The sequence below is a fragment of the Scyliorhinus canicula genome, chromosome 1 (assembly GCF_902713615.1).
Source record: "Scyliorhinus canicula chromosome 1, sScyCan1.1, whole genome shotgun sequence".
NCBI classification, from domain to species: Eukaryota; Metazoa; Chordata; class Chondrichthyes; order Carcharhiniformes; family Scyliorhinidae; genus Scyliorhinus; species Scyliorhinus canicula.
The window spans coordinates 9,792,823-9,808,162 of record NC_052146.1 but is presented as its reverse complement, the minus strand read 5'-3'; the positions used below and the strand labels follow the sequence as shown (position 1 = coordinate 9,808,162).

The window sequence follows — 15,340 nt, the reverse complement described above, 5'->3', positions numbered from 1 at the left end:
CCAAAGTTGGAGAAATTTTGGAGGTTGCTCTTCAGCACCATGTCGCCGATCCTGCACGTGGACTGAGAGCCCAGTCCCCTGGGGGCCATATTTGGGGTGTCAGACTCGCTGGAGTTGCAAACGGGAGCCAGGATAGATGTTTTAGCCGTGGCCTTGCTGATTGCGCGCAGGCAGGTCTGTTCGGGGTGGAGGTCAGTTTCTCCGCCATGTGTCTCAAAGTGGCTGGGGGATTTAATGAAGTTCTTGTACTTAGAAAATGTGAAGTGGGGAGGGGTTCAATAAGAGATGGGGTTTATTGAGATTACATTTCAAGGAGCTGGCTACCCTCAACTGCAATGGGGGGGTTGGAGCAAGGTGGGTTAGCGAGTGCAGTGGGGGTTAGCGAGTGCAGTGGGGGTTTGGGGTTTTGTGTTGGTTTTACCTTATAATGGTGTGTTGTCAATGTTAAAATCTGCATTAAAATATATTTTTAAAATGAATACACAGGATCAGGCTCAGCTGTGTCCTGGCCGGCAGAAGTTGACCCAATCACCATTTAAACTCTCACAAGAATCTTCGACTAAATTAACAAGAGCCAGAAGATCCCACAAACAAGGCTCGTCTTTTTGGAAAAAAAAAAGTAAAACTGAAACCTCAGCCAGGGTCTGGCCGCAATCTATTTCCTCTTTCTTTCTGTCAACGAGGATTGGACCTCAAAGTAATCTTTTAAAATTGAAAAATAAGGTGTAATTTAAAATATAAATTTTAGCAATTCTGGGCATTTTGTTCAAAGAGCAGGCAGCCAGTAATAACTTGAACTGAACTATTCTCCCCCTCCCTTCCCCCAACTCACTATCCCTCATTCTCCCTCGTCCCCCCTCATTCTCCCTCACTCCCATCCTTCTCATTCTCTCTCCTCTCACTCACTACCCCCATTCTCCCTCACTCCCACCCTTCTCCCTCACTCCCATTCTCCTCTTCATTCTCCTTCCTTACTCACGACCTCCCATTCTCCCCCTCCCTCATCCTCCCTCCCCACTCGACCTCCCATTCTCCCTCCTCCCCCCTCATTCTCCCTCCCTCCACCCATCCCTCATTCTCCCTCCCTTCCCTCATTCTCAGGGGCTGTTTAGCACACTGGGCTAAATCGCTGGCTTTGAAAGCAGACCAAGGCATGCCAGCAGCACGGTTCGATTCCCGTAACAACCTCCCCGAACAGGCGCCGGAATGTGGCGACTAGGGGCTTTTCACAGTAACTTAATTGAAACCTACTCGTGACAATAAGCGATTTTCATTTCCCCCTCATTCTCCCCCCCCCCTCCCCCTCATTCTCCACCCCTCCCCCCTCATTCTCTACCCCCTTCGCTCCCCCTCCTCCCCTCATTCTCTCCCCCCCCCCCCCCTCTCTCCCCCTCCCCCCCCCCTCTCTCTCCCTCCCCCCCTCTCTCTCTCTCTCTCCCTCCCCCCCTCTCTCTCTCTCTCCCTCCCCCCCTCTCTCTCTCTCTCCCTCCCCCCTCTCCCTCCCTCCCCCCTCTCTCTCTCTCTCCCTCCCCCCTCTCTCTCCCTCCCTCCCCCCTCTCTCTCTCTCCCTCCCTCCCCCTCTCTCTCTCTCTCCCTCCCCCCCCTCTCTCTCTCTCCCTCCCCCCCTCTCTCTCTCCCTCCCCCCGTCTCTCTCCCCCCTCTCTCTCCCTCCCCCCTCCCCTTTCTCTCCCCCCTCATTCTCTCTCCCTCCCCCCCTTCTCTCTCCCTCCCCCCCTTCTCTCTCCCTCCCCCCTTCTCCCTCCCTCCCCCCTTTCGCTCTCCCTCCCTCCCCCCTTTCGCTCTCCCTCCCTCCCCCCTTTCGCTCTCCCTCCCTCCCCCCTTTCGCTCTCCCTCCCTCCCCCCTTTCTCTCTCCCTCCCTCCCCCCTTTCTCTCTCCCTCCCTCCCCCCTTTCGCTCTCCCTCCCTCCCCCCTTTCGCTCTCCCTCCCTCCCCCCTCTCTCTCTCCCTCCCTCCCCCCTTTCTCTCTCCCTCCCTCCCCCCTTTCTCTCTCCCTCCCCCCTTTCTCTCTCCCTCCCTCCCTCCTTTCTCTCTCCCTCCCTCCCCCCTCATTCTCTCTCCCCCCCTCATTCTCCCTCCCCCCTCATTCTCCCTCCCCCCCGCATTCTCTCTCCCTCCCCCCTCATTCTCTCTCCCTCCCCCTCATTCTCTCTCCCTCCCCCCTCATTCTCCCTCCCTCGCCCCTCATTCTCCCTCCCCCCCTCATTCTCTCTCCCTCCCTCCCCCCTTTCTCTCTCCCTCCCTCCCCCCTTTCTCTCTCCCTCCCCCCTTTCTCTCTCCCTCCCTCCCTTCTCTCTCCCTCCCTCCCCCCTCATTCTCACTCCCCCCCTCATTCTCCCTCCCCCCCGCATTCTCTCTCCCTCCCCCCTCATTCTCTCTCCCTCCCCCTCATTCTCCCTCCCTCCCCCCTCATTCTCCCTCCCTCCCCCCTCATTCTCCCTCCCTCCCCCCTCATTCTCCCTCCCTCCCCCCTCATTCTCCCTCCCTCCCTCCCCCCTTTCTCTCTCCCTCCCTCCCCCCTTTCTCTCTCCCTCCCTCCCCCCTTTCTCTCTCCCTCCCTCCCCCCTTTCTCTCTCCCTCCCTCCCCCCTTTCTCTCTGCCTCCCTCCCCCCTTTCTCTCTCCCTCCCTCCCCCCTTTCTCTCTCCCTCCCTCCCCCCTTTCTCTCTCCCTCCCTCCCCCCTTTCTCTCTCCCTCCCTCCCCCCTTTCTCTCTCCCTCCCTCCCCCCTTTCTCTCTCCCTCCCTCCCCCCTTTCTCTCTCCCTCCCCCCCCCCTCATTCTCTCTCTCCCTCCCCCCCCCCTCATTCTCTCTCCCTCCCCCCCCTCATTCTCTCTCCCTCTCCCCCCCTCATTCTCTCTCCCTCCCCCCCCCCATTCTCTCTCCCTCCCCCCCATTCTCTCTCCCTCCCCCCCCATTCTCTCTCCCTCCCCCCCCTCATTCTCTCTCCCTCCCCCCCCTCATTCTCTCTCCCTCCCCCCCCATTCTCTCTCCCTCCCCCCCCCCTCATTCTCTCTCCCTCTCCCCCCCCCCCATTCTCTCTCCCTCTCCCCCCCCCTCATTCCTCTCTCCTCCCCCCCCCTCATTCTCTCTCCCTCCCCCCCCCTCATTCTCTCTCCTCCCCCCGCCCCCTCATTCTCTCTCCCTCCCCCCCCTCATTCTCTCTCCTCCCCCCCCCATTCTCTCTCCCCTCCCCCCCCCCTCATTCTCTCTCCCTCCCCCCCTCATTCTCTCTCCCTCTCCCCCCCCTCATTCTCTCTCCCTCCCCCCCTCATTCTCTCTCCCTCCCCCCCCCCTCATTCTCTCTCTCCCTCCCCCCCCCCTCATTCTCTCGCTCTCCCGCCCCTCATTCTCTCTCCCCTCCTCCCCCCCCCTCATTCTCTCTCCCTCCCCCCCCCTCATTCTCTCTCCTCTCTCTCCCCCCCCATTCTCTCTCCCTCTCCCCCCCCCTCATTCCTCTCTCCCTCCCCCCCCCCCCTCATTCTCTCTCCCTCCCCCCCTCATTCTCTCTCCCTCCCCCCCCCTCATTCTCTCTCCCTCCCCCCTCATTCTCCCTCCCCCCCCTCATTCTCTCTCCCTCCCCCCCCTCATTCTCTCTCCCTCCCCCCCCCTCCCTCCCTCATTCTCTCTCCCTCCCCCCCCTCATTCTCTCTCCCTCCCCCCCCTTTCTCTCTCCCTCCCCCCCCTTTCTCTCTCCCTCCCCCCCCTTTCTCTCTCCCTCCCCCCCCTTTCTCTCTCCCTCCCCCCCCTTTCTCTCTCCCTCCCCCCCTCATTCTCTCTCTCCCTCCCCCCCTCATTCTCTCTCTCCCTCCCCCCCTTTCTCTCTCCCTCCCCCCCCCCTTCTCTCTCCCTCCCCCCCTTTCTCTCTCTCCCACCCCCCCTTTCTCTCTCTCCCACCCCCCCTTTCTCTCTCTCCCACCCCCCCTATTCTCTCTCCCTTCCCCCCCATTCTCTCTCCCTCCCTCCCCCCCCATTCTCTCTCTCTCCCCCCTCCCCCCCATTCTCTCTCTCTCCCCCCCTCCCCCCCATTCTCTCTCTCTCCCCCCTCCCCCCATTCTCTCTCTCTCCCTCCCTCCCCCCCCCATTCTCTCTCTCGCTCCCCCCCTCCCCCCCATTCTCTCTCTCTCCCCCCTCCATTCTCTCGCCCCCATTCTCTCCCCCCCTCCCCCCCATTCTCTCTCTCTCCCCCCTCCCCCCATTCTCTCTCTCTCCCCCGCCTCCCCCCCATTCTCTCTCTCTCCGTCTCTCCCCCCCCCCCATTCTCTCTCTCTCCCCCCCCCCCATTCTCTCTCTCCCCCCCCCATTCTCTCTCTCTCCCCCCCTCCCCCCCATTCTCTCTCTCTCTCCCCCCCCCTCCCCCCATTCTCTCTCTCTCCCCCCCCCTCCCCCCATTCTCTCTCTCTCCCCCCCCTCCCCCCCATGCTCTCTCTCTCCCCCCCCCCTCCCCCCCCTCCCCCCCCCATTCTCTCTCTCTTCCTCCCCCCCCCCCTCCCCCCCCCATTCTCTCTCTCTCCCCCCCCCCTCCCCCCCCATTCTCTCTCTCTCCCCCCCCTCCCCCCCATTCTCTCTCTCTCCCCCCCCCTCCCCCCCATTCTCTCTCTCTCTCCCCCCCCCCCTCCCCCCCATTCTCTCTCTCTCCCCCCCATTCTCTCTCTCTCCCCCCCCCTCCCCCCCATTCTCCTCTCTCTCCCCCCCCCTCCCCCCCATTCTCTCTCTCCCCCCCCCCCCTCCCCCCCATTCTCTCTCTCTCCCCCCCCCCCTCCCCCCCATTCTCTCTCTCTCCCCCCCCCCTCCCCCCCATTCTCTCTCTCTCTCCCCCCCCTCCCCCCCATTCTCTCTCTCTCCCCCCCCCCTCCCCCCCATTCTCTCTCTCTCCCCCCCCCCCCTCCCCCCCATTCTCTCTCTCTCCCCCCCCCCCTCCCCCCCATTCTCTCTCTCTCCCCCCCCCCCCCCCCCCCGGGGGATAATGAAGCCAGTTTCAGGGGGAGGTGGTGGACCTGCTGCCCCGTCCCACTCGGGAGCGGCTGTGGGCCGGCCTCTCTGCATACCCGTTCTCCGAGGCCTCACTCACTCACCCTTCTTCCTGCCGATAGTCCACTCGCTGTTCACCAGCAGGATGTGGCTCTCACTCTCGCGGTCGATGCGGCTCAGGCGGCCCCAGGCCTGGCTCTCCAGCGGCTGCATCCCCCGCCTCAGGCCGCCGGCCATCGCCGCTTCTCCAAGAGCCGGGCAGGGAGCTGAGGAGCCTCCACCGCGCCCCCCGGCTCTGGGCTGGGCCCGCTGACAGCGCAGGGCGGGCCCGGCCGGCCTGAGGGCGGGCCCGGCTTCCCGCCCGCCCCGCGCGCCCCGCGCGCAGCCCCGCCTCCCGGGCGCCGCCATTGGCCGAGCGCCCGCCCGTCCGACCCGCTGTGTGGCCCAGGCCAACGTCAATCAAAGCCCGGCCCCGCAGCCAACGTGTAGTCGGCCACGTGATCGGGGGCGCTTGGCCTCTGCTCTCTGCTGCCCCCCAGGCGCGCCTCCTGGAATTACTGCCTGAGCTCAGACTCAGAGAATGCCTCCAGTGCAGGAGGCCATTCAGCCCATCGAGACTGCACCGACCCTCAGAAAGACTCCCAGATCCGCAAACACTATTTCCCAAACTATTTTTTCACGCCAACAAAAAAAAGCGGCGTTTGAGAGGAGTCCCACTGGACTGTACTTTCATTTGCCTCTTCCTTCCCACCATACACAAAGAACACATCCTCCCAGCTCACACTTGCCCCTAGTTTTGGGTAATTATCTGAAAAGGAACAATGTGAAATGAAATGAAAATCGCGTATTGTCACGAGTAGGCTTCAATGAAGTTAATGTGAAAAGTCCCTAGTCACCACATTCCGGCGCCTGTTCAGGGAGGCTGGTACGGGAATTGAACCGTTCTACTGGCCTGCCTTGGTCTGATTTCAAAGCCAGTGATTTACCCTAGTGTGCTAAACCAGCCCCAATGTGTGGCAGCACGGTGGCGCAGTGGGTTAGCCCTGCTGCCTCACGGTGCCAAGGTTCCAGGTTTGATCCCGGCTCTGGGTCACTGTCCGTGTGGATTTGCACATTCTCCCCGTGTCTGCGTGGGTTTCACCCCCACAACCCAAAGATGACATCGGTGCTATGGAGGATAAGGTTGAATCCATTTGGGTGGAAATCAGGACTAGTAAGGCAAAAAAGTCACTGATAGGAGTAGTCTATCGGCCACCAAATAGTAACGATATGGTGGGGCAGGCAATAAACAAAGAAATAACTGATGCATGTAGAAATGGTACAGCAGTTATCATGGGGGATTTTAATCTACATGTCGATTGGTTTAACCAGGTCGGTCAAGGCAACCGTGAGGAGGAGTTTATAGAATGTATCCGCGATAGTTTCCTAGAACAGTATGTAATGGAACCTACGAGGGAACAAGCGGTCCTAGATCTTGTCCTGTGTAATGAGACAGGATTGATTCATGATCTCATAGTTAGGGATCCTCTCGGAAGGAGCGATCACAATATGGTGGAATTTAAAAAACAGATGGAGGGTGAGAAAGTAAAATCAAATACTAGTGTTTTGTGTTTAAACAAAGGAGATTACAAGGGGATGGGAGAAGAACTAGCTAAGGTAGACTGGGAGCTAAGACTTTATGGTGGAACAGTTGAGGGACAGTGGAGAACCTTCCAAGCGATTTTTCACAGTGCTCAGCAAAGGTTTATACCAACAAAAAGGAAGGACGGAAGAAAGAGGGAAAATCGACCGTGGATATCTAAGGAAATAAGGGAGAGTATCAAATTGAAGGAAAAAGCATATAAAGTGGCAAAGATTGCTGGGAGATTAGAGGACGGGGAAATCTTTAGGGGGCAACAGAAAGCTACTAAAAAAGCTATAAAGAAGAGTAAGATAGAGTATGAGAGTAAACTTGCTCAGAATATTAAAACAGACAGTAAAAGTTTTTACAAATATATAAGACAAAAAAGAGTGGCTAAGGTAAATATTGGTCCTTTAGAGGATGAGAAGGGGGATTTAATAATGGGAGATGAGGAAATGGCTGAGGAACTGAACAGGTTTTTTGGGTCGGTCTTCACAGTGGAAGACACAAATAACATGCCAGCGACTGATAGAAATGAGGCTATGACAGGTGAGGACCTTGAGAGGATTGTTATCACTAAGGAGGTAGTGATGGGCAAGCTAATGGGGCTAAAGGTAGACAAGTCTCCTGGCCCTGATGGAATGCATCCCAGAGTGCTAAAAGAGATGGCTAGGGAAATTGCAGATGCACTAGTGATAATTTACTGAAATTCACTAGACTCTGGGGTGGTCCCGGTGGATTGGAAATTAGCAAACGTGATGCCACTGTTTAAAAAAGGAGGTAGGCAGAAAGCAGGAAATTATAGGCCAGTGAGCTTAACTTCGGTAGTAGGGAAGATGCTGGAATCTATCATCAAGGAAGAAATTGCGAGGCATCTGGATAGAAATTGTCCCATTGGGCAGACGCAACATGGGTTCGTAAAGGGCAGGTCATGCCTAACTAATTTAGTGGAATTTTTTGAGGACATTACCAGTGCAGTAGATAACGGGGAGCCGATGGATGTGGTATATCTGGATTTCCAGAAAGCCTTTGACAAGGTGCCACACAAAAGGTTGCTGCATAAGATAAAGATGCATGGCATTAAGGGTAAAGTAGTAGCATGGATAGAGGATTGGTTAATTAATAGAAAGCAAAGAGTTGGGATAAATGGGTGTTTCTCTGGTTGGCAATCACTAGCTAGTGGTGTCCCTCAGGGATCCGTGTTGGGCCCACAATTGTTCACAATTTACATAGATGATTTGGAGTTGGGGACCAAGGGCAATGTGTCCAAGTTTGCAGATGACACTAAGATGAGTGGTAAAGCGAAAAGTGCAGAGGATACTGGAAGTCTGCAGAGGGATTTGGATAGGTTAAGTGAATGGGATGGGGTCTGGCAGATGGAATACAATATTGACAAATGTGAGGTTATCCATTTTGGTAGGAATAACAGCAAACAGGATTATTATTTAAACGATAAAATATTAAAGCATGCCGCTGTGCAGAGAGACCTGGGTGTGCTAGTGCATGAGTCACAGAAAGTTGGTTTACAGGTGATTAAGAAGGCAAATGGAATTTTGTCCTTCATTGCTAGAGAGATGGAGTTTAAGACTAGGGAGGTTATGTTGCAATTGTATAAGGTGTTAGTGCGGCCACACCTGGAGTATTGTGTTCAGTTTTGGTCTCCTTACTTGAGAAAGGACGTACTGGCGCTGGAGGGTGTGCAGAGGAGATTCACTAGGTTAATCCCAGAGCTGAAGGGGTTGGATTATGAGGAGAGGTTGAGTAGACTGGGACTGTACTCGTTGGAATTTAGAAGGATGAGGGGGGATCTTATAGAAACATTTAAAATTATGAAGGGAATAGATAGGATAGATGCGGGCAGGTTGTTTCCACTGGCGGGTGACAGCAGAACTAGGGGACATAGCCTCAAAATAAGGGGAAGTAGATTTAGGACTGAGTTTAGGAGGAACTTCTTCACCCAAAGGGTTGTGAATCTATGGAATTCCTTGCCCAGTGAAGCAGTTGAGGCTCCTTCATTACATGTTTTTAAGGTAAAGATAGATAGTTTTTTGAAGAATAAAGGGATTAAGGCTTATGGTGTTCGGGCCGGAAAGTGGAGCTGAGTCCACAAAAGATCAGCCATGATCTAATTGAATGGCGGAGCAGGCTCGAGGGGCCAGATGGCCTACTCCTGCTCCTAGTTCTTATGTTCTTATGTTCTTATGTGCAGGATAGGTGGATTGACCATGCTAAATTGCCCCTTAATTGAAAAAATTGAATTGGGTACACTAAGTTAATTTAAAAAAAGAAAAAGTAAAGGAACAATGTGTAGGGTGACAGGGAGGGGGGGGGGGGGGGGGGGGTGGCTGGTTGCTCATTCGGAGGGCTGTTGCAGATGTGATGGGCCAAATGGCCTCCTTCAGTGGTGCTGTAACAATTCTATAATTCTGTGAACGCTCATCTCTGTGGTGATATGCATCACTGTAGATACACAAGGGGTTAATGTAGATCCACTGGGACTAGATAAACACTGGAGGGAGCACCAGAAACATCATGACACGCAGACATTCAACCAATAGGTCAGTAAGATAAGACACGACCAATGAGCAGTCAAGACACACCCAGAGAGGGCTACCCATATAAAAGGACAGGGCACACATGCTCTTTCCATAGGCGACACTCAGAGAGACAGGGGCAGATCGGAAGCATCACACCCACCGCATGGCTTAGAGCAGACTGGTTAGTTAGACTGAGTGAATATAGCAAGATCAGCAGGAGAGTCGAACTCAAATAGGAGAATTATTAACTGTTCGATAAATGTGTTAAACCTATCTCCAAGTCTGAAGCTTCTTGTGTCAGAGTAGACATCAAGGAAGCAGCTGACGCTACATGAAGAAGCATAACACAACAATCTCAAGATATTCTCTCTGCCTGTTCAGAGACAAGTAAGACTTCTTACTGTGCTCACCCCAGTCCAACGCCGGCATCTCCACCACATCATGTTCAGAGACAATTAATTCCTTTTTAAACGGAACTTGTTGTGCAAACATTCCTCTTCTCAACTTTGGAAAAACGATCGTGGTTTCCTGATGTATTCCTTGTGAATAGTCTCCAAGTGTCACTATAGGTTATTTGGTTTCTATACTTTCACCAGACAGCACTTGGGAGACTAATGAGTCACATTGGGATTGCTTTGGATTTACAGTCATAAATCCTCACTCAAGTTGTATTTACAAACACATTTCTTAGCTTCTTTTTTTAAATCATTTGCAATGGAGTCAGAAGGCTCATTGCTGGAGGTAGAACTTTTCCATTTAAACATTTCCACAGTGTTAGGAGCAAGGTGCTGCCAATTACCAAAATGACACTCAGTTGGACTGTTGAGCGACAGAGAAGAAGCAAAAATAGGAGCTCTGGAACGTTCTACAGCGACACTTTCCCAACATTACCTTCCTCACTGCAACCCTCCAATTGATTTGATTGCCCTGTGCTGCCTGGGTGACGCCGGCCTAAGCGCCCATCCCGATTCTAATGTTTGCCAAAACCTGTAACCACACTGCACATTGCAGCAAAGGGACAGTCATCAATCTCAGGGTTCAAGAGCTGTTATAGTCTGTCCAAACGTGACACGATCATCCATGGTCGTATTGAATGGCGGAGCGGGTTCGAGGGGCTGAATTGCCTAATCCTGTTCCTAGTCCTTATGTTCAATCACTCATTCTGCTACCCCAATTGGTGTCAGTGGCTGTTCATTCTCCACAGGAACTGTAGGCTGAGTCCTATACTTTTGCTTTATCCTTTTTTCCAATCATTATTCAAACCAAAGGAGGCCACTCAGCCCTTTGTGCCTATGCTAGCTCTTTCATTGTGCTGGCCAATCTTTTTTTAAATTTAGAGTACCCAATTTTTTTTTCCCCCCAATGAAGGGGCAATTTAGCCTGGCCAATCCACCTACCCTGCACACCTTTGTTTTGTGGGGGTGAGACCCATGGGGAGAATGTGTGCTGACCAACCTGTTCCATACTGCCTCCACTTTTCCAAGAGCCCTACATTTCCCTTTTCACGTATATTTAGGACCTCAGGCATGCCCTCTCCCTCTATCTGTAAACCCCCTTGTTTGGCGCTGAATCAACTCTACTCTTCTTTTTACCACCTTTACTATTTACATGCCTAGAGAAGATGTTTGGATTCCTTTTATGTTAGCTGTCAGTCTTTTCGTACACTCTCTCTTTGCCCCTCTTATTTCTTTTTTCACTTTACCGTTGAACTCTCTGTTTCTCACTTGCATTATCAACCTGACATCTGTTATCAGCATCTTTTTCTGTTTCATCTGAACTGAAGCTGGGCCGACTGCAATTTGCTCTTTGGCACTCTCCACAGCTACCCTAAACCCTGTAATACTATGATCACTGTTCCCTAAATGTTCCCCTACTGACATTTCATCCACGTGATCCACCTCAATCCCCAGCCTAGAAGATCCAGTAATGCCTCCTTCCTAGTTGGACTGGAAACATGCTGATCTCTAGAACAGTGTTTTTCAAACTTTTCTGTCCATTTTTAACCAATCGGCCAACCTTTGCGACCCACGTCAGCCGACCTTCGTGACTCAAGCAGGCTGAACCACACTGCCGGCCTTTGTAACCCACGCTGGCTGACCTCGATGACCCATGCAGCACAAACCTCATGACCCACCATTTTCGCTTACCTGTAACGTGACAGGTGAGCCTGCTCGGTCCTCACAATCTCACTTGCTTTGTCATTTCAATGTTACATCTCTAAGGACTTCAGCAGATGATTTAAGATCTCACTGCATCTGTTGAAAAACATCATGAGATTTGTCCTGGAACTTGCCATATTTAGTCTTAAAATATCTGAGATTTTGGGGCTTTTAAACATTTATTTGGCAGTACTTCCCTGCATATAACACAAATGGGCTTTGCATCCTAATTTGCATTGGCACAATTAACAAAACCATACCTCAAATAATCATCTTTGTTCCTGTTTTCAGCTTCTTCTTCATGGGTTGTTCACCAGACGCCCTGGAGCTCACACCAGCACTGCTGGCAGCTACAAAATAGAGAAATCTCTCTCGCGCCCAGAACACATGACATTAGTATGACCTCCTCTCAGCCGCCACTCCAGGCAGGAAGACTCCAGCATTTAATTAAAAAGAATCTGCTCCTGGGTCAGCGCACTGATGTCAGGAGGTGGCGTTCTGCCTCGCTGGGCTCTGGGCCTACGTACTGCTGAGGGAGCGCGCATGCGCTGAACGGCTGCCATTCTTTAAGCCGGTCGCAGCCGGCGTTTATAAAATCCATGGACCCTCCCAACACCTGTGGGTCACGTCCATGGGCTTGGAAATGACTGCTCTAGAACATTCTCCTGAACACATATCAGAAGCTCTTCCCTCCCTGACCTATGTATATCCAATTCCTCTATGAAAGTTACTATTGAATTTGCTTCTAGCACTCTTACAGGCTGTGCGTTTCAGATCACAACTACTTAGAAACACAGAAAGATTTACACCACAAGAGACCATTCGATCCATTTTGTCCTTGTCAGTCGAATTCTTTGTTCCAGTTCCTATTGATTAAAGCATCTCGAGTGTATATCCAAGTCGTTTCAAATTTGAAGAGGGTTTCTGCCTTGAACATCCTTTCAGATACGGAGTTCCAGAACCCCCCACACTCAGGGTGGAAACATTTGTCCTCAACCCCCCTCTAATTCTTCCACCAATTACTTTAAGTCTTTGCCCACTGGATATTGACCTCACTGCTCGGAGAAATAGGCCCATCTATCCACTTTTTCTAGTCTATTTCCGAGTGTCAAATGTTCCAATTACCCCCCAACATCTTTTATTTTTAGTTTTTTTTAAATTGAGAGTATCCAATTCATTTTTTCCAATTAAGGGGCAATTTAGCGTGGCCAATCCACCTACCCTGCACATCTTCGGGTTCTGGGGGTGAAACCCACGCAGACACGGGGTGAATGTGCAAACTCCCCACGGACAGTGACCCAGGGCTGAATTGAAAATTACAGCCACTGCCTCTGACATCTCCTCTCTTGTCTCCCTCAACAGCCGAGGATATATCCCACCTGGCCATTGGATAAATCCACTTTTAAGGCTGCAAAACTTGCTAATACATCCTCTCTCTCTCTCTCTCTATGTTAATGCCCTTGAATATTTCACAGTCCCCCCCCCCCCCCCCCCCCCAGATGTCTACACCTGTGCTGCCTTTTTCCAGTGAATGAAATTAGCCTTTCCCCAGTTAAGAACTTTTATGCTCAACCCATCCTTATCCGTCAGCAATTATTATCCGAAATCTTCTTTTCTATTTATAAATTTAGAGTACCCAATTCATTTTTTCCAATTAAGGGGCAATTTAGCATGGCCAATCCACCTACCCTGCATATCTTTGGGTTGTGGGGGCGAAACCCACGCAAACACGGGGAGAATGTGCAAACTCCGCATGGACAGTGACCCGGGCCGGGATCGAACCTGGGACCTCGGCGCCGTGAGAATAATTATCCTAAATCTAATTGATTATGGTCACCATCTCCAAAATGCTCTCCTCCTGATTTGCCTTCCACCTGCGTAGGTTCATTTCCAAATTCACTTGTTCAATCCTTCTGTTCGTATACTCACTATTTTCTGGCACAGGGAGCAACCAGACATTATTGCCTTTGAAGTCATGCGTTTCAATTTCCTACCTAACTCCCGAAAGTCTGCTTGCAGGACATGTGTGTGAGTGAGAAGGCGCGTGCGAGTGAGAAGGCGCGGGCGAGTGAGAAGGCGCGGGCGAGTGAGAACGCGCGGGCGAGTGAGAAGGCGCGGGCGAGTGAGAAGGCGCGGGCGAGTGAGAAGGCGCGGGCGAGTGAGAAGGCGCGGGCGAGTGAGAAGGCGCGGGCGAGTGAGAAGGCGCGGGCGAGTGAGAAGGCGCGTGCGAGTGAGAAGGCGCGGGCGAGTGAGAAGGCGCGTGCGAGTGAGAAGGCGCGGGCGAGTGAGAAGGCGCGTGCGAGTGAGAAGGCGCGGGCGAGTGAGAAGGCGCGGGCGAGTGAGAAGGCGCGTGCGAGTGAGAAGGCGCGGGCGAGTGAGAAGGCGCGTGCGAGTGAGAAGGCGCGTGCGAGTGAGAAGGCGCGTGCGAGTGAGAAGGCGCGTGCGAGTGAGAAGGCGCGGGCGAGTGAGAAGGCGCGGGCGAGTGAGAAGGCGCGGGCGAGTGAGAAGGCGCGGGCGAGTGAGAAGGCGCGTGCGAGTGAGAAGGCGCGGGCGAGTGAGAAGGCACGCGAGTAGAACGCACGTGTGAGTGAGAACTGTGAGTGAGAGCACGTGTGTGAGCGAGAACGCGTGTGAGCGAGAACATGTGAGCGAGAACGCTTGCGAGCAACAACGCGGTTGAGCAAGAACACGTGTGAGCGAGAACACGTGAGCGAGAACGCTTGCGAGCAACAACGCGGGTGAGCGGGAACGCCTGTGTGAGTGACACGCCTGTGAGAATTGATGTGACTATCAATTCACTCGAGACAAGAGTAGAAGTAAACCGTGGCTTTAATCAGCTTAGAACAGTGCCTGCCTCGACTGAACCAATACTGAGAACGGCCTACAGGTCAACTGCTCTTTATACCTCCCTTCAAGGGGAGGAGCCATGGGTGGAACCCATACATGTCCCAACATGTTCCCCTGTGGATAATGCCATACAATGGCCCATAGGAGAAGCCCACAAGGGCAACAGCATAGATACAAATACAATGGTGGATTATTGGCATAATACATTCACCACAAGAGTGACAATGCCTGTGTGAGTGAGAACACATGTGAGTGAGAACACGTGTGTGAGTGAGAACAAGTGTGTGAGTAAGAACATGTTTGTGTGTGTCTGGGAGAGAGTGTGTGAGAGAGTGTGAGAGAGAGTGTGAGAGAGAGTGTGTGTGAGAGGGTGTGTGCGAGAGTGTGCGAGAGTGTGCGAGAGAGAGAATGTGCGAGAGAGTGTGCGAGAGAAAGTGTGAGAGAGGGTGAGTGTGAGAGAGAGTGTGTGAGAGAGAGTGTATGAGAGAGAGTGTGTGAGAGAGTGTGAGAGAGAGAGTGTGAGAGAGAGTGTGAGAGAGAGTGTGTAAGAGAGAGTGTATGAGAGAGAGTGTGTGAGAGTGAGTGTGAGAGAGAGTGTGAGAGAGAGTGTATGAGAGAGAGTATGAGAGAGAGTGTATGAGAGAGAGTGTATGAGAGAGAGTGTGAGAGAGAGTGTGAGAGAGTGTATGAGAGAGAGTGTATGAGAGAGAGTGTATGAGAGAGAGTGTGTGAGAGAGAGTGTGAGTGAGTGTGAGAGAGAGTGTATGAGAGAGAGTGTGAGAGAGAGTGAGTGAGAGAGAGAGTGTGAGAGAAAGTGTGAGAGAGAGAGTGTGAGAGAGAGTGAGTGTGAGAGAGTGAGTGTGAGAGAGAGTGAGTGAGAGAGAGTGTGAGAGAGAGAGGGCATGTGAGAGAATGTGTGAGACTGAGTGTGTGAGAGTGTGTGTGCGAGTGTGTGTGAGAGAGAGAGAGAACATGTGAGAGTGTGTGTGAGACTGAGTATGAGAGTGTGAAAGAGTGTGTGAGAGAGAGACGGCATGTGAGAGAGTGTGAGAGAGAGTGTGTAAGAGAGAGTGTGTGAGAGAGTGAGTGTGAGAGAGAGTGTGAGAGAGAGTGTGAGAGAGTGTGTGAGAGAGAGTGAGTGAGAGAGAGTAGGTGGGTGAGTGAGTGTGAGAGAGAGTGTGTGAGAGGGT

At 52.9% G+C, this 15,340-nt stretch overlaps 1 protein-coding gene across 3 annotated transcripts in view; it reads right to left on the bottom strand.

Moving 5' to 3' along the window:
- chfr (checkpoint with forkhead and ring finger domains, E3 ubiquitin protein ligase) overlaps positions 1–5,322 on the bottom strand; it is a 67,291-nt gene extending 61,969 nt beyond the window's left edge. For 2 of the 3 annotated variants that reach the window (XR_005461821.1, XM_038806669.1), the window contains exon 1: positions 5,091–5,321. Coding sequence is in view for 2 of the 3 variants with exons in the window: in XM_038806669.1 (XP_038662597.1) it covers positions 5,091–5,223 (133 nt within the window). In the remaining variant the exon portion in view is untranslated. Of the gene's footprint in view, positions 1–5,090 lie in introns of all 3 variants that reach the window. The other variant, XM_038806791.1, reaches the window with a different exon arrangement.
- Between the last annotated feature and the right edge of the window lie 10,018 nt (positions 5,323–15,340).